The 25,115-nt window shown below is 32.4% G+C and overlaps 2 protein-coding genes across 5 annotated transcripts; both read left to right on the forward strand.

The window, feature by feature from the left end:
- Window positions 1-1,701: 1,701 nt before the first annotated feature.
- LOC123891220 (cyclin-C1-2-like) lies at window positions 1,702-10,708 on the forward strand. Of its 4 annotated transcripts, none has more exons than XM_045941065.1 (10): window positions 1,702-1,968; window positions 2,425-2,489; window positions 2,584-2,690; window positions 3,495-3,534; window positions 4,177-4,221; window positions 4,690-4,808; window positions 4,953-5,067; window positions 6,048-6,098; window positions 8,239-8,386; window positions 10,094-10,708. In XM_045941065.1, exons 2-10 carry the CDS (start codon window positions 2,458-2,460, stop codon window positions 10,184-10,186), a joined length of 750 nt encoding a protein of 249 aa, XP_045797021.1. In that variant the 5' UTR covers window positions 1,702-1,968; window positions 2,425-2,457; the 3' UTR covers window positions 10,187-10,708. The 4 variants fall into 4 exon arrangements, with proteins under 4 accessions (XP_045797021.1, XP_045797023.1, XP_045797022.1 ...); XM_045941067.1 differs by having other exon boundaries at window positions 1,898-1,985; XM_045941066.1 differs by lacking the exon at window positions 1,702-1,968 and adding an exon at window positions 1,988-2,163.
- A 1,539-nt stretch (window positions 10,709-12,247) lies between these two features.
- LOC123892014 (histone-lysine N-methyltransferase EZA1-like) lies at window positions 12,248-19,760 on the forward strand. Its single transcript, XM_045941870.1, has 16 exons — window positions 12,248-12,406; window positions 12,831-13,090; window positions 13,300-13,458; window positions 13,595-13,679; window positions 14,995-15,126; window positions 15,376-15,423; window positions 15,504-15,575; window positions 15,832-16,067; window positions 16,381-16,459; window positions 16,869-17,083; window positions 17,426-17,557; window positions 17,848-17,935; window positions 18,026-18,073; window positions 18,316-18,444; window positions 18,812-18,889; window positions 19,566-19,760. Exons 1-16 carry the CDS (start codon window positions 12,248-12,250, stop codon window positions 19,758-19,760), a joined length of 2,115 nt encoding a protein of 704 aa, XP_045797826.1.
- The last annotated feature ends 5,355 nt before the right edge of the window (window positions 19,761-25,115 follow it).

The following is a 25,115-nucleotide window of genomic DNA, read 5'->3' on the forward strand; positions in this document are numbered from 1 at the left end:
CAAATCTAACTTCTTTTTTATTTATCTATATACACATATCTTTTACCGTTCATAAAAAAACTTCTTTTTTATTTTTAGGAAGAACAAAAAGCATAGAGAGAAGCTTCAAGGAAGCATACACAACAAAGATAGTGGCGATTTGCAGTTTGAGGCTTGGAACCCATGGAAGATCAGCCGAGAACATAACATTTCGGAGAAGATGAAGAGGTAAAAAAATCCTTAAAAAAATAGAGAGTAAGTGTTGTTGTTAAATCTCTATAACCTGTAAGCAGATAAAATATTAAAAAGTAAGGAGGCGTGACTTCAATAAGTTAGGAGAGTGTGTTTGAGGGGTGTGACTATAACATTCTTCTTTGTGATAATAAACTCTCATTCACTTATAGAAGAATTTTTCCTTTCACTCGAGGTCGAAGCATATTATTGGATTCATGATGCATTAGATTTCAAGTTGATGGAGCTTGAGAAGATTCACACCAATGACAATTGTTCAAATATGTTGACGAAAGTGTTGCCTAGAGGAAAGTTTTAGTTTTGTCGTATGGAAGCCGAATTGGTGTTTCCCTCCAACTAGTCGGTCGGGCGAGTTTGTTGGGCTATCCCTCCTATTTGGAGTGTCCCAAATGAATGTGGTTAGTGACTCATATGTGCATGTCTTTGTTATTATCCAACAAAGAGGAATAAAGTTAATATAATGTGAGAAAAGAAAATACGAGGAATAAAGTTATTATCCCAGTCTGTTTCTAGCTCCAACCAGTCCAACGAAATTGGAGTTTTTTCACAATTCAACAGTTGGGTGGTACTGAGTTCTTGACACTATGTTCCTCACTCATAGGAGTACATTTTGAACGTTGGAGATCGGATTTTGAGCTTTCTAAGTTAGTCTGTCAAGTCCACTTGTGAGGTACGATTTTTTTGTCTTTTTGGGTTGTTTGTCTCTCTTGATTCTTGTTGTATTCAAAGATTGATTGTAGTTCTTGATGATATTTATGTGTGCCTCTAACTAGTGTTAGAGAGAACCTTGTATGTACCAATTGTTGATTATAGTGGAGATATTAAGTGGCCTACCGGTCACTGGGTTTTTTAATCCTAGTTAACGGAGGTTTTTCCATGCTAAAATTGTGTTGTGTTGTTTAGTGTATTTTATTTTCTTACGTTGCATTTGGTATTTATTTGGGAGAGATTGCATTGTTAAATTGTTCCGTTGTGTTTGTGGTTTTATCCCAACAATACGACCCAACACCGAAAGAAACCATAGATATAGACGATTAGAATTTGACCCAAATTAAGTGGTTGCATTTTTTTTTATTAGTTTGGTGATTTTCGGCCAAAAATCAATTGATGCTCAACCCTAATATGGGTAATAATAATTAAAGAGAAAATCACAAAATTAATCTATGTCCTCGTAAAATACTATCAAATAGATCCACAACTTTATCAATATTTTAAAATGTTCTCCAACTCTATTAAAATAAATGTTCCACGTGTGCTTGTTTTTGTTTTTTTCTTTATCAAACAAGTGAAATACTACTTGCTTTTTGAATTATAAATAGAATAAGTGGGACCTATTTGAGAGTTTTTGTAAGTCGTATGAATATTTAAGAAATGTAGTTGAATTGTTCAAATAATTGAAAAATGTAAAATAATATAAAAAATGAAATGGTACCAATTTAAAAAACTAATATGAGTTCAATCGATAATAGTGCTCTTACTACCGGTTCTTAACTTTGTCTAATTATTCTCAATTTAGTTTTTTTTTTTTTTATTTTTTTTTATTTTTTATTTTTATATATATATAAGATCTCAATTTAGTCTCTAATATATTTTTTAAACACTTATATGAACTTGTCAAAAAAAAAAAAAAAACTTATATGAATAAAATTCAATAATATCATAATTTATTTTAAAAAATATTTATAGAACAATAGATTTCCCAGAAACACGAACTAGTTCTTCTGTTTCGTTCTCTCTGTATGCTCTCTCTCTCTGTATGCTCTCTCTCTCTCTCTCTCTCTCTCTCTCTCTCTCTCTCTCTCTCTCTCTCTCTCTCTCTCTCTCTCTCTCTCCCAGTTTACGTTTTCTTTTCTTTTCTTTTCATTCACACTATATTGCATAGTTCGCGTTAATTTCTTACACTTTTCATGTTTAATGAAGATTTAAATTCGGGTTTTTCTTTCACCTAATTCTTCTTTTGTAAAATTTTGCTGCCTTCACTCTTGTGTTTTCCATAGTTTGATCTGTTATTGAATTGTTTCGAATATTTATCTTCTGTTTTGCGAAATTTATGTTTTTTTTTGTTTGATAGTGCTAATTATTCATAAAAAGATGAAACATTTAATTTAGTTTAGATCAATGTTTATTAGTCAAAAACAAAATCAATATAATTAATTGTATTCCACTTTGATATGATTTGCTTATTGTTGACAGTGATTTGTTTCTCTGATCTCTGAAGAATTCATCATGGCTGCAAATTTCTGGGCATCATCACATTAGTATGTTTCATATATTTTGATTTTTTTTTTTTTTTGTGTTAACTTTTTGTTCTAATTTTGGATTCTTATTATCGGTATTGTGTGAATTTTGCAGTAAGCATCTTTTGGATCAAGAAGAAGTGGATATGGTGAATCCACTTGACAAAGAAAAGGGTGTCACACTTGAGGATTTTAAGCTTATCAAGATGCATATGTCCAATTGTATGCTCTCTTTTTAAATCTATATATGCGTTTCTTCGATATATATCTAATTTGGGAGAGACATGTTTAGGAGGGTTTGATTTATGTTTTTGAATTAAGTGATTGTTTAAAATTTATAGAAACGGTTAAGGAATGACTTCATCGTCGTAGGAGTAGACAACCCTACAATGTCGGCTAACAACAAATGACTGACTTGTGCCGGAGAAAGCTCGTAAATGATCAAGGAACCATCTCCATCGCATCCCATTTTTGTCAGAGGGTCTGCACATTTATTTGCCTCGCGGTACAAGGGATAAAACTTTAACCTTCCAATCAATCCATCTCAATTAGGCGAGTAATATGTTGAATAATTCTTTGAGCTTCAAATACTCCATGCCATTTTTTTATTCAGGGAGTTAACCACCACACTTGAATCTACATGGAGCTTGACACGTCTAAAACCACAATTCCAAGCCAATTTAAAACCTTCCAATACTCCTCGTCCAAGATCAATATTGCCCGAAATGCGCCACGTATCATTTGTAAACTGTATTTTCTTTTCCTATTACGGATAGATGTGCCCGTCCAGTTGTGATTACGGACTGAATTGGCTCTTATGCTGATTATGTTGTCTCAGGTCTTAAAGTGTTTCTAAGGATTTTCTTTGCTGATTCTTGTGTCTAGACTATTATAAAAATTCAAACCTTTATAAAAGAAAATCACTAGGGAAATTAGTAATTGAATTGACATCTTTCATTTTCCATACAAGTGATTCTTATTTTTAACTTTACTGAGTTCCCACTTTTTATTTTCTCTCTTGTGCAGATATTTTGAAATTGGCTCAACAAGTAAAAGTGAGGCAGAGGTTTGAACTTTATGTGCAACTCTATTCCTTCTTCTTTGTAATCTATTACATCTTAATGGGGGGGGGTGGGGGGGTGGGGGGTGTTACAAAATATACATTTGGTTACTAGAGAAAGGTTCATATATTGGTTTGATTTTTCTGGCTTAATATGTGTGTAGCCTGCAATGCCTGAATTGCAATCTTTGAGACCTAAAGCCTTTCGAGAAACAGAATATGAATGAAGTTATTTGTAAAATTCAAGCTTTTATCTATGTTCATTGGAAGTTGGTTTTTTATGTAACGTTTGGATATTATATTGATTTGATTTTTGCAATGCATGTCGAGTTTCACAATCTGACTAGGTTTGATCAATTTTGAAATTGGAGTTGGAACTCATTAGATTTAAATGGCAATTGTTCAAATTTGAAAGCGAACTATAACATTCATATCCTCATTAATAATGGTTGAGGAACTTAAGAAATCCTTCCGTCCCCCATAGATAAGCATATATATGAACGGGTAAAATAGATGAGTTTTCGATCTAAACTTTTCTGGTAAAAAAGCGATATATGTTTTTCATCATCTTGCCAAAACTTTAAGATAATCTCTTGTCTATTACTTTAATTGTTGTGACACCAACTAATATGTTGATCAATCTTTCAGGGTTGTTGCTACTGCAGTTACATACATGAGGCGTGTTTACTCAAGGTACGCGTTATGAATTTGCTAGTCTGTCGTGGAGGGAATATTCCTGAGATCATAAGAACTTCTTGTTTTAGTTTTTAGATGGAAGATAGGTTGCATATTTTTTGTTGTATTTACGAATTGAGTCAGTATTGTTGCAAGTTTAAAGTTCATAAATTGTTTTTCTTCTCGTGCTTCTATAGAAATGGCAGAAGACAATATCATCCCGTATTGAAAGTAAAAATTTAAAATAAAAATTGAAAATTTTGTTATAAAGTAAACGGTCCTTATGTTTTTTTGAAGCTGTTCTCATTGTTGGCTCTTACAAATTGAATCTATAAGCTCGTCTTGTTTGGATGTCCTGGCTGTTCTCTAATTCATAATAATGCTATCTTCATCTGACCTTGGAAATAGTATGTGCTTAATAAATAAAGTATACTTAGCTAATATCATCTCATACAAGAGCTATCTTCATTTTCTTTTTGTTCACAGGAAGAGTATGACAGAATATGATCCACGCCTTGTAGCTCCAGCCTGCTTGTACCTTGCATCAAAAGCAGAAGAAAGCACAGTGCAAGCTAGGCTACTTGTATTTTACATTAAGAAATTATGTAAGTTGTCCGTTAGCCTTTAAATATGTCTTATTTTGCCTCTTGTTAACTTCTGATCTTAAATGCGGATTATTTGTTTTTAAAGTTGTCTCTTGCTAGTACATTTATTTCCTTTTTGTTCTGAAAGCACAATTTCGTATGCAGACGCTGATGATAAGTATAGGTATGAAATCAAGGACATACTTGAAATGGAGATGAAGATTTTAGAAGCATTGAACTATTACTTGGTTGTTTTCCACCCCTACCGTTCCCTCTCCGGGTAATGACAAATTGCACAAATACCCTTTTACGTTGACCTTGCCAGACATACAGTATCTATGTAGCTATAATTCTTATGGACAACTCATTTAGGATTTAGTTCTATTTAAGATAAGTGAAGAGAGAGACACAGTGATGTCCACTCATATGGTGTAACTCATTCGTATTTTTATCACGAAATTTCATTTGTAGCATTTAGCATTTTCCATAAACTATTATGGTCGACAAACTCATCAGATTTTAAATATCAAGCCAAATCAATATCAAAGAATATGTTACAACTAGGAATATGCATTACAGGACACTATACATAATACCACCAAGATTTATTGGCAACAAAGAAGACCTTATATGGTGAGCAGGTGATACCTTGAGTTAGGAGCCTCCCATAGCACCTTACGAAGGGATGCCATGCCTTTTGCCAAAATAATATACAACATAATAGAAAAAGCACCCACGAGTATCGGGTACGGCACTGGGTACGGTGTGGCATTAATTTTGGAGTACCTATGCTTCAGAATTTAAAACATGGGTTAGCTCTAGAAGAGCCTGATGGTATAGATAAACTTTGTATTTTTAAGCATCGAACTTTAGATTCAAATTTCCTAAGCGCTACCCTCTTAGTTACCTTTTTTAGTTTGTGTTGTTTCTCACAGTTTTAGTGTGGCATTGTGTTATGTCATATACAAATTTAATGTCCGTGAAAGAATGACATGATACAACAAATGTACTACACAAAGGGGAACAGGAACCCTATTTGGATCATTACTTTCATGTTTTCCTACAATTATAAGATGCCTAAATTTGTGAAATTGTTTCCAAACTTTGCAAGTCAAACGAATACCAATAATAAACATTTTAGCTAATTAGCTCCTATCTATATCAAATCAAATAATGTTAATATCCCAAATGGTCCTTCATTTTTTCATTAAGATTACATTTGTTTATAATTTCACACTTACTATGATTATAATTCTCCAGGTTGCTTCAGGATGCAGGTCTGAATGATCTAAGCATGACTCAACTAACTTGGTAAGAGTCCGTGTTGACCATATATAATTTCACTTTTCTAATTGACCATATATAATCTGAAATATATGCCCGGCATTATAATTATCCCTTATCCCTTATTTATTGAAAGGAAACAAATATAAATCATCTTTTCGTTAAAGGATCAGAAACCAACACCATGACCTTGCACTTCTTTTTTCTCTTAATGAATTATTTTCTTCAAAGGAAAAGGGGAAAATATACAATATATGCTCTCATGTTTGTTTAGATTTTCTAGACTAGTATGTATGTAGGCAACTTTCTCATTTGAATGCTTTTAGAGTTAAGTTTTTGGTGTATCTCAAATGGTTATAACAACTCATGTATACTCAAGCATTACCCTTTTTGAATACATCAAGATAGTTCGTCACGTTGATTCTTGAGACATTACACAATCTTCATGCTGTTAAATTATACTTTTGCTTATAATTTATAAACCATCTATAACAGAATGTGTCACACTTTGTTCAGCCTTCATTCTCAGGCACGTCCCATCTTTCCCTCCTATTTCCTGTATTTCATAACATCATTCCCTGCTTAATGGACTTAGGCAACTGATTAGCCAATTTCATATTTGGGCCCACACTCGCATCCGGGTCCTAACATTTCCTAGACTTGTCCGCAAATCTGGACTTAGAAAATTGACTTTCGAAATAGACCTCATCCTCCCAATTTGCATCGTTACCCGGTGAGTGCTTCCATTGTATTATTAGAAGTTCCACAACTTAAAGTATAATGACCAAGCTATGTGTGGTTCTGAAGAACTTCCTGTGTGTCAAATACTCAGTTTTGTGCTAGTTAAGATCCTCTCCATTTTCCCTCTCCATTACTATAGTTTTAAAGAGTTTTAGAATATATGTTAAATAATTGGACCCACCAAGTAATGGCAAAAAATGGAGAGTAAAAATATAGAGGATCTTAATTCGTTTTATGCAGCCTCTTTTATTTTTGGTGCCAAAAAACAGTGTGTCGAGGCTGCTAGGTTAACTGAAAAAAGCCCTGCATTTTCTCTAATTCAGCACTGTCATTAAATAGTGGTGCACAATGCTAGCTTTCTGGCACCAAGATTAGAGCCAAGGAATATGATTCCCAATCTCAACCTAGGTCTACGACACCAAGATTGAAACCACAACATGACTAAGCCTTCCATCCTTATGAATGGCCATTGGCCACTATAACTTATCAGAGGAATTGATTTTCTGCTCCTCATAAAACTTCTCTCCCGTATTGATCCATCCATTGGTGTCTTCTCTTCCCCCACAAGTTCTGGCAGCACTTTGTGAACCAGTTGTTCAATTCTTCCACCTTAAACACCGCCTCTCTGTCGGAAATCCGGCATCTTTGACCAATTGATAGGAACCCAAGTTAAGAAAGAACAGAAATATAGTATTATTTATTTAAAAAATAAACTATTTCAGAAGAATCCTTGTATTCTCAGAGCAAAGCTCCTTAGAGGAGAGATCTGCCTAACCTCTAACATTCTAATCGAATAATGATCAACGATACCCTCTCTCTCTTCCCGTCCTCTTATAACAGAATGTGTCACACACTTTGTTCAGCCCTCACTCTTGTCCTTCACTCTCTGCCACGTCATATTCCTTCCCTCCCCTTTCCTATATTTTCATAACATCATTCCCTAAATAATGGACTTGGGGCAATTGATCAGCTAATTGCCTATTTGGGCCCGCACTGTCTAATTCTAACGGACCCTCACCCTAGGAAAAAGTAGATGGAGATGGTTCAAAGCTTAGACTACTACTAATTATTTGTTTACCTGTTAATGCATAAATGTTTCATTCAAAGGAGCTTAAATATCATTGTCATAAAATAATTGTCAGAATTGTTCCAACTTTATTGTTGCAGTCGATAATGCATTTCTTTAACCAGAAGCTCCATTTTATTTACATCACTATTCTAATCATGATTTTCTGTTAGGTGGCATCTTGCTAATGCTGTTTGACACTGTAACTCCCAGTATATTAATTATTTGGGTTAAATATGTTTTTAGTTCCTACAAAAAACAAAAAACAAAATTTTGTAGAGACGAATAACATATTTAACCCTATTGATTTTGTTGAATACAATTATGAAAATAACCAAACATGAATGTCTATGGCGACAGGGGGCTTGTCAATGACACATACAAGATGGACCTAATGCTTGTACATCCACCACATCAGATTGCTTTAGCTTGCATATACATTGCTAGTGTACTCAGGGAGAAAGACACCACTGTCTGGTATGAAGAACTTCGTGTTGATATGAATGTGGTGAGTATTCTATTTGGTAAATATATATTTAGTCCCTATATAATAATCTCTTATCAAGTTTAGTCTCTACAAAAATTCCATTCATGCTTAGTCCCCCATTTAGTGAAATGAAGAATGCAAAATTAGTTTATTTTCATTTTTTATCCAATAAAAAGGTTAATTCTGCTGCCAAACCCACATTTGATCTGAAGTACACTCAACAAAATATTGTCCGTCATTATATACCATCATTGTGGGATCACAGAGTAATTTGTCAAGTAGCACAGCTGCAATATACCTCATGAAAGAAGCACACAAACATTAGTCCCATTTTACTCGACCTTTACCATAGCGAAGAAATTAGCTTTTGAAACATTCAAAGTTATTTTAAACATTGTTTTTATATAAGTTATGATCTGTTTTTATAAATTATCCTGGAGAGCTTAAACAAATAAGATGTAACCAACTTATATGCCGAGTATATAATCTTTAATAAGTCAACCCAAACAGACGCATAATTCGGGCCGGCCATGGCCACCCATATTTTTAGTTCTTGAGGAGTTGGAAGAAATGTTTTAAAAAACAATAGTTTACGTAAAATCGAGAGGGGGTTGAAAGAACGTAAACCGAGGATCGTAGGACGGATTGTAAGATCCTACTAATAGGGAAACATATACTTATATACATAGTTATATACACTATGCATAAAAATTATCATAGATAAGGAAAATAGCCTCTAAATCTTAATATTAAACTAAGTTCATAACCAGAATTCATAAGTTCATAACCATAAATTCATAATTTATAAGTTCATAAATAACTCAAAATAGAGGAGCCATTAACACAATCAAACTGAGGATGAAAGCAAACAGAGGAACCACGAAGGGAAGAAACAGGGGATGGACTCGCAACAAATAGAGGAACCGCACACAATTGCAAGAAACATAGTAACAAAGGGAAGAGGGAGGAAGCTGCATCGCAAAGGGAAGAACGGCGCGGCATCCTCTAGCAGCGGCAGAGAGGAATCACTCAAAGAAGAAGAAAGATTGTTGCCTCTGAACAAAACAATCATGCCAGGAAGATGGGAAACGTTTCAGTTTTCCATTTTTTATTTAAAACTAGGTTTTTTTTCCAAAAATTAGTCGGAGTGTATGCCATACTAAAAAAATTAGTTTTTCTTTTGTTGCTGAAAACCCGGCCCATATTAGAGGAAAATTTTACGGCAATTCAACTTGCGATTCCTGTGTAATCCTATCGCTTTTCCAGCAATCCACCAACTCCCGATCCCATGTGCATCGTCATACAGACGGGACTTCAAAGATCACGGGATCGTGCGATCACACGAGGTGACTTGCAATCCTCCCAACATGGTTGGGAGCATATTTGCAACAAGATGCATGTATCGGGTGTCACATTTCTCTTGTGGACTATCTGCTCCACTTGAATTGATATTTGTAGAATGGTACATTGATGTTTTGATTTAAGAATTTGCAGTGAGATTATCTGGAAACTTAGCTATCAGTATAGTAATTTGTGCTACCTTGCGTGCTATAATAAATACATAGTCATGGTAGAGATCTAACATGCATTGTCGACTTTCGCTATCCCACCGGGCTACAATCATTTCATTGCATATCTTCTGCATATGGTGCACTAGTTTTTATTCATTTGTTTGATAAAGAAAGCAAATTGTATGTCTAAGGTTATTTTTTTCTGCTTCTTCAACAGATTAAAAACATATCAATGGAGATACTTGATTTTTATGAAAACAACAGAATGTTCACCGATGAGAGAATCAATGCTGCTCTCCAGAAGCTATGATCTTGAGCCCGTAAAAGTGTGGATGTTTAATATGTGGAACTGGAATGAAGTTATTTAACACAGTAGCTGATCTGAAAGAAGAAAAAATAATTATATGTTCACTGGTATGTTATACATTAAAACGCTTTGTAATCGTTACCAATAGCATGTACACATAATATTGGCTATTGAGGTCAGCCAAGTGTATTATTAAGAGGCAAATGAATGAAGAAAAAAGAAAGAAGTGATTCTTGATGAGGAAAACAAGGTCTAGTTAAATTGTTTATCTAGTTAGAAGCTCATTTGTATATCTGTTGGTCGAAAGTAGAAGCTTATGGTCCTACTCGAGCGAGACGGTGATCTAATTGATACTAGTCCGGAGAAAAATAAGAGAAAACAAACATGAGTGCCTCAAAATTCAACTTATTAGTTTACTTTTTGTTGTTGAATCACTAATGAGAATATGGAGATTATGAGCTTTTACTTTCAAAGGATGCTTTGGTTCTTTTTTATTATGAACAACTTTGATTATGAGCTTATACCCTAAATTTGTTCAATACTGAAAATTCTCTCAAATATTTGTCTGATAGAAATTAAAGAAAAAAAATTTAATATAACCAGTGACTTGCATACATGTTTTAGATAAATTTTAAAATTTATGTAAGAAAAGTGCTTAGAATGCTACTTTTTTAGTTTTTATATTCTACTAATCTAAATTTTCCCCTTGATCCTGCCTTTTTTTAATATTCACAAGGTCATTTTCTATTTTAAAATATCTTTAAGAACCATAAGTTCAAAATATAAGGGACATTGTATGTAACTAGACATTTGACCTGTGCGTACACACGAGTTGCAATTATCAGATTGCATAAAACATATATTCGAATAATGTAAAACGTATTGAACTGTAAACAAAAAGTTATCTTTACAGCATAGATTGATGAATCTGAATTTTTACATTTTTTTTTCCGAAACAATCTGAAGTTTTGCTTAGCAATGTGAACTGTGGGAGATAGAGTCTTGATCACTATTTTCTAGTTGTAGAATGCTTGCACTTCATCGGAGAAAACAAAACAACTTCAGTAAAATGCAAGTTCGAGTCCTAGAGTTCAAACTACATGTTTACATGGTTCAAACTCAAAAGTTTGAGCGGTACCAATAAGAAATCAAATGAGAAATTGTGCGTGGAGTCCCTTGATGCTTTAATTGTGCGTTGGAAACAATATTTCAGCAAAATGAGAGTTTTTTGGAGGGTTTGGAGTGGAGGAAATTTTTTTGATGCAATGTTCGAATCCTAAAGCTTGAAACATGGTTTGAACTCTAGACTCGTGTGGGGCTTTTTGATAAATTTGCAGGACATGCAAGAAATAGCGGAGGGTTTAAAAGAACCGGTATCCATATAATTCCAAGTAGTTAAAGTAGTATAGCTCTTTGCCTTTCACATTTGTTTGGAAATGAAAGGTACAATGTTCTCTTTTGCAACTAAAATATAGTCATTAATTTTATTTTATTTTACTAAATTTTTATTTATTTATTAACATTGGGTTATGTCATTGCACAATATCAAGATTATTTTCTCTTATTTAAGCGACACACTTACAAAACCTTTGTATCGAAATCTACAAAAAAAAAACTATGCAATTAATTGAGACGAACAACCAATATCCATACGATTTGCACTTACTTCGCCCTATACTCACTATAATATATTCATATACAAACTCTTCTGATTCCGTCAAATTATTTCAGGGATCCTCTCGATTCATCATCGGCTTCTAGGATCACAACATTTTCCTCTATACCAAAGGTGTGTTTTCGATTCCGTTCTCATATTTTCTCTTGCTTTCATTAATTCCTTTTCTTCTAAGTTTTTAATTTCAATTTTTTATGCATCTATATATGATTGCAATTTTTTAAAAGAAATTTCTGTCAGATGATTGTGCATTGTTCGAGAAGTGATTTTACAAAATTATTCTTTCATCCAATTATGGCGTAAATGCATGTATTTTGTTTTGTTTTTATTACGTATCACTGATATATATATTTTATACATTATGTTGATAGAAACAAGAGTTGACAGAAATGGGTGAGCATCAGGAAATTGGCGAGCATCAAGCAATTGGCGAACATCAGACAATCGACGAGCATCAGGCAATTGACGAGCATCAGATTCATATCTTGATGAAGAAAATCCATTTGTTAAAAGAAAAAATCCAAATGGATCGAATTGAATCAATACAAGTAAGTTCAATTTGGTGGCCGATTATTTGAAGTACTCTAACTTTTGTGTTATTATGTTTGTTAGAAATTATTTTCGATGTAAATTAAGGGAAATCAAGTTGATCTACTAGTAATATTTAGGTGATTAATGCTAAGCTAACTTGTTTTAATTGAATTATTGGTCGAGTTCATCTTTATTTTTTGACATTTAGCTGTATAACTTCAAAGCGGAGAACAATCAATTAAAATTAATTTGTGTTTCAAATCGGTTGTTAGGGTTTTATATATAATGGTGTTTTTCCAGTTTTGCGCCTTATTTTTTGTTGTTGTTTTTTTTTTTACCTTAGTAGTAGTATTTTTGTCGAATGACTTTATTATTTCTTGTTTAAATTTATTTCTGGAACCTGATTGTTTAACTTTGATTTAATCTTCAATATTTTCTCAGGATAAACTTAGGATAAATGGAGAGAATCTCCAACTTCAACTTTCGAAGATCATGACAATAGCGTCAAGAAAGGCTAAGGATGATACTGTTCAAATGTTTTCGTTAAGAATTAACCAACCGTTGTATACATTTAAAGATTTTTCTAAAGATTCAAAAATGAATGAAGAAATTTTCAATCAAGGTATACAATTTGAAGGAAGTATCACGCTACAAAAAGAAGAAAAGATACCTCATTTTACATTCTGGTCACATTTGGTTAGGTGTGTCTTACTTTCACATTTTAAAGATATATAAATCCTTTAATGTACAATATTTTTGAAATTGAAATTACACATTTATTCTTCAATTGTATTCCACTTTCAAGTATATATTTTTTTTATTACAGTTAATGTCAAATATATTGATCCATATCCATGTGTAATTTTCATAGCCTATTTATTGCTTTATTAAAATCTTTTATATGAAACAGAAATAAGATAATGACCAAAGATCAAGCATTTTCTGCAAGAAAAAACATATACTATGATCAACATGGTGAAGCATTGATATGCAGTGATCCTGATGAAGAGGTCAAAGAGAATAAAGAAGTTAAACATGAATTTTCTCACGGTGAAGACCAAATTATAAGGTAAATATATCAAAATGAAATTACATTTAGAAGTTATATTTATTTGTTATTATAAGTTATATGAATCATTATTTTTCCACTTTACTTTTAATCTTTTCATTTACTAGAATTACTATTTGACTATTGAATATATTAGGATGGCATTTGAGGAGCATGATTTATCTGAAGAGGTCTTGAGTATTGTTCAAAATTGTATTGGGGGTACCTATTCAGAGATTCAGGTAAAATTTAATAAGTTACAACTTACAAACATATATGAATGTTTCCATGATAATTATTAACCTTAATACTTATTGAAAAATAAGTTTCCCCATAAATATGTATTTTAAAGGGTCTCTAATTAATATGGTCTAGTTCAATGGGGGATGGACTTAGATTCCCTGTTGTTTGATATAGTTTCAAGTAGTAGTGAATCTTGACTATTTATTTTATGATTTGTGACCTTATCTCTCCTATTTGGTATAACTTTTTTTTGAGGTTGGGTTTCTACTTTCTAGTATGTGTCTTTCCATAATATTGATAGTATTTTACATGTAGCTTTGGGTCTAGGAGTGGGAATTTAATCAGTGCAGTAACTGTGTTACTACCCGTCCAATCTAAATCAGTGGTTGAGATCAATTGAAGATAATTTAATTTCAGCCGTCCAATCTAAAATCAATGGCTGTGATTTAAAACAGTGGGAACTGTGTTATAAATAACTACAACAGATCGATATGAATCCCTAAGAGTGGGTAGGAAGAATAAGTTAGGGTGATTATTATTTTGGCATACTATTGTGTAGACTATTTGGAACTCTCGAAAAGATTTATTCTTTGCGAGGGGAACTAATTATGTCGACCCTTTAGTGAAAAAGGTGAAACTTTCATCTTAAAAGTAATATCCAGCTAGAAATTCTAGTACTCCCTGCTCCTTCTATCTGTGGGAGATGCAATCTATCTTATGCTGGACCCAATAGAGAGGTTGGTGATGTGTTGGTGTTGGGTCTCGTTGTCTTTGGTTGGTGGGGCCTGTTTCTAAGTCTCTCGTCCCTTCGATAGTCAAGTGGGTTTGGTGATTTAATATATTTTAATATATCTTTTCAATTAAAAACAAGTAACTTGATATTAGATAGTTCAGATTACAAACTCAGTTTCATGTTATAAAACAATCTTGACTATCGATTTAAAATAGAATAATCCATATCTGTTACAATGTTCTGCTATAACAATAGGAAATCTAATTGCATATGGGATCTCATCTCATACACTTAGTAGTAATATCAAGATTCAGTTTAACTACATGAGTTGTTAATTTGTAAGATTAATATTATTTCTTCAGTCTGAAATTGAATCCGAGACCTCATACTTCTTTTAACCATCAATTCAGATTAATTGAGCTATCCATCCACTCCACAATAGTATTAAGTTTTCTAAACAACAACAATATTAACAAATTGTATTAACATGTTATACTAAATTAACCTCAATGATTCATACCTTAAACCTTTTACAAAGTTGCATATTGACATTTGTATTTTGAGCAATTATTTGGATGCAGGAGAGGTATAAATATCTCAAGGAAAAGAGCATGCATTCTACAGAAAGTGGATCTAGTAGTGGCATATGTTTGGACAAAAGTTTGAGTGAAGCTATAAATACTTTGGATCACTTGTTTTGTCGTCGTTGCTTGGTAAATACTAAAAAACTATCTTTAGTTCAAAAATATGATTAATTATGTTGAGTAGATGGTTAATTCAATTCACGGTTAAAATGTAGTTAATTTAACTACATAATTAACCATTATTTTTAATGCGGTTTAAATTAACCATGTTTTTATATGTGATTAACTATGTGCTGCAGTTGTATAAAAAATGGGATTTTATGAAATTTTTGTATCAAATATTTTGGGTATTTATGTTTTTCTAATTCGATGCAACAGATCTATGACTGTCCGTTCCATGAATGTCCACAACGGTTATTTTATCCGGTAAGTTAAATCCTTCGACATTTATTTCTTAATTATTGTGTTTGCATTAGTAAATTAATATATAATGATTTATTTCGTAGACTGAAAAACAACCAATATGGAATGAACCGGAAAATGAAAGGCAACCATGTGGTGAACATTGTTACCTTGAGGTATTATTTTTCTTAATTTCTTCGATATTCTATTTAAATGTTTTAATTCTAGTAACAGTTATAACCTCTAAATTATGTTCAATGTTTCTACATGTAAGACGAACCAAAACATCTGTATTAAGATCTGAACCGTCCGATTTTAATCGGAGGGTACTAATGAGCTGATTGCATATTGACCGCACCAATCTTGACCGCATTTTAGATGCATGTTTTCCCAATTTTTTTAGATGAATGATTATATATTCATTATTTGCAGTTAAAGGATGCCAACACAAATTCAACTCCAGAGTCTTTGCTAGGTAAAGAAATTAAAACAATGGAAACTGCAGATGAGGTATTTGCATCCTCTAGCTCAAAAACAATCACAGATAAAATAGAATTGATGAGATTATCCAACTCAATGGAAGAGCCAGAACAAGATGATAGCTCAGATTGGAAACCTTTGGAAAAAGAATTATGTTTGAAGGGAATTGAAATGTTTGGAAAAAACAGGTACCGTTATTTATTGATTTTCACGTTGCACTTAGTAGTACTTAGTTCGGATTTGGATTGCAAAACTGTATGCAGTCATATAGTCAGAAGAAATCTGGTCATCCGATTAAGAACGAACATTAGTTATGCAGTCTGATCAAATATTCTTTCAATCTGAAACTTCCGGTCATGATATAGAACAGTCAGATCTTTTTCGGCTGCATGCAATCTGGGTCCACTTAGTTTGTTGCTTTGCTAGTATTATTTTTGAAGGCATTAATTCATGTTGAAAAATTCTAGAATGATATTAATTTTGAAACTCTCATGATTGCAGTTGTCTTATATTTCGGAACTTACTTTGTGGATTCAAGACTTGCATGGAAATAGGTACCTACATATCTGAAAGGTTCAAGGTGAGCATTATAAGAATTATTTTCCTTATCTTCTATGTTGTTTTTAATTATATATAGTATTCAATTGGTTTTTTTTTTTTGTTTAGTATTTATTCCAATTGATTTTGTTACAATTAGTTTTCATTTTTTACAACTTGCACAACTTTTATGTCATAGTACTCTATAGGACCCGGATAGCCTGCGGTAGCAGGAATACACAATTTACCGTCATAATCGATCTCAGTCGTTGATGATAGACCAAACGGTTCAAATTTGATATAATAAAATTAAGTATAAGCAATTTCAACCGTCAATTGTTGATCGGACGGTTTCGATATGTTACAACATGATGCTGTAACAACGGGAAATCCAAACCCATATATCCATGTAGCATCAAATTGTTATTTTAATTAAGACTTGTTTTTTGTAGGACCATGAGATGCCATCAAGTTCAAGGCGATCTAAGAGAAAAGGAAAAAGCAAGAGATTTTTTCATAGGAGAAGAAATATTAATATTGCTAAGGAAGAAGACGACGAACCCGTTATCCTTAAGCATTATATACCTTGTGAGTGTCAAGGAATGTGTGGAAAAGAATGTCCTTGTTATGTTAATGGACCTAAAGGAACTTGTGAAAAATACTGTGGGTATGTCTATTTTTATTTAATTGCATGTCTTATTTTTCTATTAATAAAAAAATATATTATATGGGTGTATCTGCGATTTGAATTCCGACTTCTGCATATATAATATAATGTCGTCCCTGTTAAATATATTTGGATCTCATCCCAAAAAGCAAACTCATATGGTGAGTTTGTCTTCACATATTATACACTCAACAGCTCAGGAACCTAAGAACGTTGGACTTCAAACAAACTCCGACAACACAAATTACATATTCAACAGTCTCTATTAACTGAGTTATACTCACATGATATTTTTCATCAAATGTTATGTTACTATTAATTAATTACCTTTCCTTTATGCAGGTGTTCAAAGCAATGCAAACATCGGTACAAAGGATGTCTTTGTTATATAGGTCAATGTAGAAGTGGACAATGTCCATGTTTTGCAGAAGGTCGTGAATGTGACCCTGATGTCTGTATAAATTGTAGGGTTAGGTAATTTACTTCATTTTTTTCCTTACTTATTATGGTTGAAATTCTACTCACTAATCTAATAAAAAAAATTAGTATGTTTCGGTTGAAAATGTCATATTTTGAGTTTATAGTTTTTATCTTATAAGTTTATATGAAATTAAATATTAATTAAATATATATATTTTTAGTTATATTTTTTCATATTTATAAACTAATTCAATAACTAATTTTATTAAATACAACAAATTCAATCAACTAAATTATTATCCGCAATAAACTAATAATTATTCTATATAACATCATGCATACAGGTGTGGCGATGGTTCATCAGAGGAGCCACCACATCAAAAAAATGGTAAATGTGAAAATATGAAAATATTTTTGGGTAAAAAACAAAAGGTAATATATAAATATTCATTTGCTCTTTAAATTATTTATATTTAATTAATGAATGCATGATTGTCTTATAATATTATCATCATTTCTCAGATTCTTTTAGGCGGGTCTGAAGTTGCTGGATGGGGAGCCTTCATAAAGGTTGAGATGTTTATAGTTATTTATATTTTTTTTATTTATTTTATAGTTGTTTATAATACATTTTAATTGATTATTATGTTTAAAAAAGTTTTTTTTTTAACGGAATTTTGTTTAAAAAAGTGATGATTTTTTTTTTTGAGATTTTTTTTTGAACGGCCGTATTGATAATAGTGTGGTTGAGAGTGTGCTGATATTACTCTTCATTTAAAGTGTTTTTCATCACTAATTTTTAATTATTTCAGAATCCTGTCAAAAAAGATGAATATTTAGGAGAATACACAGGTGAATTAATCTCTCATACAGAAGCAGAAAAACGTGGTATATTGTATGAGCATGCAGGCTTCTCTTACCTTTTTGACTTGGATGATAAGGCAAGTGTCTCATATCCATTACATTTTCTCTTAATATGGTCCTATTAAGGATAAAGACACAAAGACAGTCGTCTTAAGCCCTAAGGTGGATAAATAAGGTGTTCAGGGTTCAGAACCACGATCCTTACATATAAAATGTCATATCCCTTACTAACTGAGCTAAACTCATGAGACGGATCGACCTTTTATTAATTCACAAGTGTGTTGGGGTGATGTTAGATTTTAAACTTGCTATGTTAGGTCTATTGTGCTCTTTTTTGTTTTATTGATAAACCTCTATTGTGCTTATTGTTTTATTATCTTTCTATTAAGTTTCATTAATCTAACTTCTCATTCACATCTATTTTTGTTTTTTTTTTCTTTTCAGTATTGTATTGATGCTTATCGGATGGGAAACAAGTTAAAATTTGCAAACCACTCACCAAATCCCAATTGTTATCCAAGGGTCAGTCTACAAACTTTATTCTTAAGATATATACATGAAACCGTATTACCTCTATATACTAGTATTATACACGTTATTTAAGGTTTTGGCACATGAAATATTATATATTTTTTAAATTACTATTTACTATCTTTTTAATTACAACAATTGACAAAAAGATTTCTTTTTTCCAAAAACAAAATTGAATTAGTGAGCTATAATCTAATAGACATGAAGCCTGTAAGACCGTCTCTCATCATCTAATAGTGGTATAGTTGCTTTTAGTTAATATATATTTAATGATTCAATTCAGTGAGACTCTCTCATATCCCGGCTGTAGTATTTAAGCTCAATTTAACATGTTCGGGGGAGAGAGATTCCTGGTGTTGAATCACTAATGCAGAGAATTTCACACTTTAAAGAGATTGTGATATGTCAAGTGTGTATTAAGGTCTCAAATTATATAAAAGTTGAAATTAAACAACATATAAATGAGACTTTGATAGGACCCATAAATTTAATATCTTAAAGTTTTTATTATTATTATTATAATAATAAATGTATATTATCATAATATTATAAAATGACATATAAATTGATATAATATTTTTTTCTAAAATGATTTATAATATAGGATGAAGGAAGTAACATTTTGATCTCAATTATTGAATTGACAAATGATTTGCTTTTTGTATAGGGTATATTTGTTGGAGGAGACAATCGAATAGGCATATTTGCCAAGGATGACCTTAAAGCTGGTGAAGAACTTTTCTATGATTACCACTATAACCAAAAATATCAAAAAGCACCTAAATGGTTTCTTGAACAATCCAAGAAAAAAGAATCTAAAAATTCTGGTGGCAAAGGTAGGGTTGTTTCAAAGGTCAAGTAGTTTAAACAAAGTTTAGATTTAAAATTTTGGATTAAAAAAAAATTCCATAAAGTTTAATTATAAATGTAATATGATAAATTCTTTATAGATGTTTGTTTAGTTCAATTAGTAAGAATGAGGATTTCATATCTTTCATGGTGAATGTTTAATACTTAGATTAGATTCTATACAATGGTTGATATTTTTAAGGCTTAAATGTAGTTTTACCTCTTTTGTTTGATTAAATCGGAATTTTACTCTCCCTATTTTAAAATGTGGACTTTTACCCCACTGTTTTATAATATTTTGGATTTTGCCCCCCCTCCTAAAATTCTGTTTTCGAGTCTCAACTTCAAAGTTTTGCACAGAACTCAATTTGGATTAATAATTCACCAAACTGATACCGAAATGACCGTAATAGAGTTAGATTTCCACAGAATCAAACTCCACTAAATTTGTAGTTACGAAGAGAGATTAATTATCGTTTTAGTGAAGGTATGTCCCCTAAAATACTGCACAAAATCTGCTTTCAAGTCACAACTTCAAAACTTCACACACAACTCAATTTGGATCAATAATTCACTAAACAGATACTGAAATGACCGTAATCGAGTTAGCTTTCCACAGAATTAAACCCCACTAAATTTGGAGTTACAAAGAGAGATTAAAAGTAGTAATCATGAGTCTTAATATGAACAAAATCTAGAAAAGTAGCACTGTGTTTATTGTTGATGATTTATTAAACTGTAGACTTGTGTTTGACGGTTGTATGTTGGAAAAGGGACAACAATAGATGTTTTAGACGGTAGAATATGGTGGTGGAGAACCACCATGACAAGGAAACAATTGGAAGAAGGCCGTGGACAAGGAGGTTGGAGTTAAAATGACTAATAATAATCTTGTGTGATATTGAGAATTGTTATTATGTAACCTAATTTAATTTAATGGTCGATTTGAATAGTACACTAGTGAGGGACTTAACTGATCCTCACCCTAGAAGCCACCATATATATAATATAGAAAAAGAAAAAATAATACATGTGTTGGTAAATGGCAACACTCGAACTAATAAGGATATATAAGCATCACTCGGTTATTCATCCCAAAAGATGGTTGATGCAAGTGGCGGAGCTAGAAAAATTAGAGTTTAGGATAAATTTCACATGTGACATAATATAGAAATAGTCCAACAAAAAATCTCAGTTTTGTTTTAAACTAACTCGTAAAAATCTTAGTTTTGAACAAAAATACCAGTTTTGCCTTAAATAAACTCCTAAAAATCTCAGCTTTGCCGTAAACTAACCCCTAAATAGACCAAATTTTTTGGCCAAAGCCCGAGCGCACAATTGTCCAGACTTGCTGGGCCTTGGCTCTGCCCATGGTTGATGCCCCAACGTCCAAATAAAAGAATGCAACTACTCAGACTCTAAAGGATACCTCTCGCCCGATTATTATCTCAAAAGATGGTCGACCTTTCATGTAATCAGAATTTGTGAAAGAAATGATGAAAAAACAATAAAAATGTTCATTTGAACTTTTTTTTTGAACGGCAAAATATATTATTAATAATAATCAGATCCCCGACAAGAAGAATAGGGACCCGTATAAGAGGGGCTACAAAGCAAAAGCGTCGTATATAAGCGGAACACCAATGAAAAATACTAAAACAGACACCACCTAATAGAAGTCTAATTCGAATCCCATTCATAGAAATGCACTCCTCAGCTTCATGACCACCAGAGAAGACAACAACCTGACTCAAAGAGATGCCACTAGGCACTAGACAACTAACACCCGATCTCGAAGCAAAAATGATCGGTCCATCATAATCCAAAAAAAAACTCTCGAGTCAAAAACTGATGTGACACCGGTAGAAAGAGAACCTAGGCAGATGAGTCTCAGTACGCAGACCGCCTCCAAACGATCAACACCGACGCGATAGGAGTCAATCAGATACATAGAGACCTGTAAATCTGCAAATCTGAACAGATTTGAAAACCATCAGTGACTCAAAAAGAGTCCTGCGCAAATCTCAACAGATTTGAAAACGGCCAGAGAATCCAATATCAAAGAAAATCAATCACACACGACATCAATCACACTCCGGCAATGCCAGATCCAACACCACCACAACAGCATCACACCGCCACAGTAGCACCTCGTCAACCTTACAAGACCAAAACCCAAATCCGGCCAAACCAAAACACCGAGAACCGGCAGCACCGTCATCACCCTCGCCTCCTTCAAAACATCAAACACCAGGAACAAAGATCCCAAAAAACGAAAAACGAAAACAGCAGCAACACAAATAAGCAGTGATACAGCCAACAACCAGACCAAAAACCAAAACCTAAATCGGCCACCCAAACCCCAAGAAGCGGCGGTACCACCATCACCCTCACCATCTCCAAAACTAACAGACACAAAGAAAACATATCCAAAAAACGAAAATAAAAACCCCCGAGACAAACCAAACCAGTCACCACCAAGTCGGATCCGACACAACAAATCACCACCTCCCTACTGTTCATGTGCCCATACCTTCAAAAACGACGGCAAACCACCATTTTTGTGCAAAAACTGAGACGAAAGAAGATATACTTGTTCCGCGCAAAACCGAAAAGGAGGAAGAAACGACCGGAGGAGGTATGGTGATGGGCTGGACAGGTGGTGCGGAGTCGGATCTCGTCGCACCACCACCCCTAGAGTTAGATCGGAATCTGGAGATTTGAATTGAAGGGAAGGGGGAGGCTGAAAAACTTTGTGAGAGGTCAGAGAAAAGTTTTCTTTTTTAAATGTTCATTTGAACTATGCTTGTAAGACAAGAAGTGACCAAATCTATAGGAGGATGGCTTTCAATTTGTGCCTTTCTTATGAGGCAAAAAGTTGAAATTTTGGTTTATAGTCAAGCTAATGGAAAAAAAATTAGTTATTGAAGAAATTTGAGAGCAACTAATTCTCTTTGCCATTGGTTTTTGAGAAGTGAATTTTCATGAAATCTTATAGCTTCTAATTTTTATGAAATCTTTCGCAATTGGTTTTGACTAATGCCTAAATATCTATTTTTCCTCTTGATTACTTGGTCCATTTTCTAGGTGTCTACTTGTCCTAATATCTCCTATTTTAACAAAATTACTTAAAGGACAAACAATGGTTCAACGATGAGGTAATTTATGACATGCAATGCATGGGTTTTGATAATATTTCTAATAAATAAATTATGCTTTTATTTAAGTTTATTAGAATATTTTCTTGTTGTTGGTTCAATCATCTTGGTCAGAATATGTTTTATTAATTGTCATGAGAGAGGAAATTTGCAAAATTAGTTACCTCACTTTGAAATTTGTTTTTAAATTGAATTTCCATAGCAAATCAAAAAGATTATATTTGGAATTTTATTTTTGTGATAAAATATTTAGTCCTAGGATATTGTATTTTATATATCTTTCTTAAAACCAAACCAAATCTCTTTCCAACAATTTACAACTTTTCTAACTAAACATGTAAATATGAAAAATGCTAAACAGTGCCCGGAACACTCTTTAAGCATTCCATTTAAAAAAATAATTTATCCAAAAAATATATACTTCATATGTTCACAAGATCTTGTGAGATCGATAAAATCGTGCATTTGCGGCCCATCACAGAGGCAGAAGTTGTGTCACGAAGAAGACTCCTATATTCTAGGATTATATTTATATGTAATTTATTTTGCATAGGGTTAAACTCATTCATCTTCTTCTTAAACTCATCTTCATCCTTCATCATCATCAAACTCATCTTCATCATCCAAACCCAAATCTTCATCTAAACCCCAACAACAACAATCCTACAATCTCAAAATTGAAGCAACAACACCAACATCGTTGTTCAAGACCAATATTTCATCCCATGGTTAGAACAATCGTTCATAAAGCCCAGAAAAATCACAATACATAAAGAAATTATGCGAAAGCGTTGAAGGAAGAATAAAATAACTCCGATCTAGAAATTAAACAACGTAAAACTTAACAACTTGATTTTGAACTATTCTTATTCAGTACACTGATTTGAAATCCATAAAACTAACACATGAAAAAATTTGAACATCAAGCATTTGAAAGGAAATTAATGTTCATAATGAGTAGAATACCATGATGTTTTTATTTCAATTGCAAGAAAATACATGACAGTTACATCTTGGATGTACTGTTTCCATCCATTAATTGATTTAATTCAATACTTTTCCAGGGAAAACATAGAGTACCGTCTGTTGCAGATTCCCAATAACATCCACCAGTGTTATTTATATACCAGTCACATTGTGTGCAATCCATATGCTTTTGATTGTAAATGTCAAGATAATGACGATATGGACTTGCTGACCATGTAAAGCTGCAGAAGAATAACGTTGATGAAAAGATAGGAAATGCTGATTTCCTGAATGTAAACGTGTACTTTCCTAAATGTGTGAGTGTGTGAAATCCAAGATCGTCATCTTTGGATTTACAATGAACGGTCAAACTTGTGGGATTTGGACTTAAATTATTGGTAATTGAAATATGTATAGGATAATTTGCTATAGTCTCTCTAGTCACAAATGCAAGTATTGAAATTAACAGTGTTGTGAATTTTAGGGTAATTTGATTTGGATATGCCATAGCTAGATGCACAATACCTAGAAGCCTTATAACAATCTTAATTTATAGAATTCTAAATACTCCTTTCAAATTTTAAAACGCACAAATTTATAGTATCTATTTATTATTATTTATGACCTGACGTATAATTTTGTTTATTTATTTTTATGATGTGTTGACCAACAATTAGATTGATCTATCGTTTATGTTTTGCTTAAAATACATAAATAAATGCCGGTTGACCAACTATCAAATTGTTATTTCAATTAAATGTGCTTAAAATGATGCTTTATTCATTCTCTTATATTTGAAGTATCTTTTGATAATCTTCATTCTCTTCAATTATGATGAGTCAATCTTAGCCATTAATTAATATTAAAATTAAAGGTCAAAATTTGGAGTAACTTTTACAAGTCGTCTTGGAGTCAATATTATGTATACTAGTATAACTTACCCGTGCATTCGCACGGGTTAATGCTCAATGAAAAATATGAATAATTAAACTTTTAATATTTTGTTATTTTTTAATTATTGAGTCAGAAAAAATATTTTGTGATTTTTTAATCATTTGTAAAATTAATTTTACATTTAATGTAATAATTTATTTAAATATGAAAAATATTGTTATCAATTTTAGAAATTTTAAAGAGGAATGGCGGAATGGAAAATGATATTCCACTTAAACTACATGTTATTTTTTTTCTGTTTCATCAGTCTCTGCAAGTTCTTTTATTTTTGCAAAAAAAGAAAAGAAAAT

The sequence above is a fragment of the Trifolium pratense genome, linkage group LG6 (genome assembly GCF_020283565.1).
Source record: "Trifolium pratense cultivar HEN17-A07 linkage group LG6, ARS_RC_1.1, whole genome shotgun sequence".
NCBI classification, from domain to species: domain Eukaryota; kingdom Viridiplantae; phylum Streptophyta; class Magnoliopsida; order Fabales; family Fabaceae; genus Trifolium; species Trifolium pratense.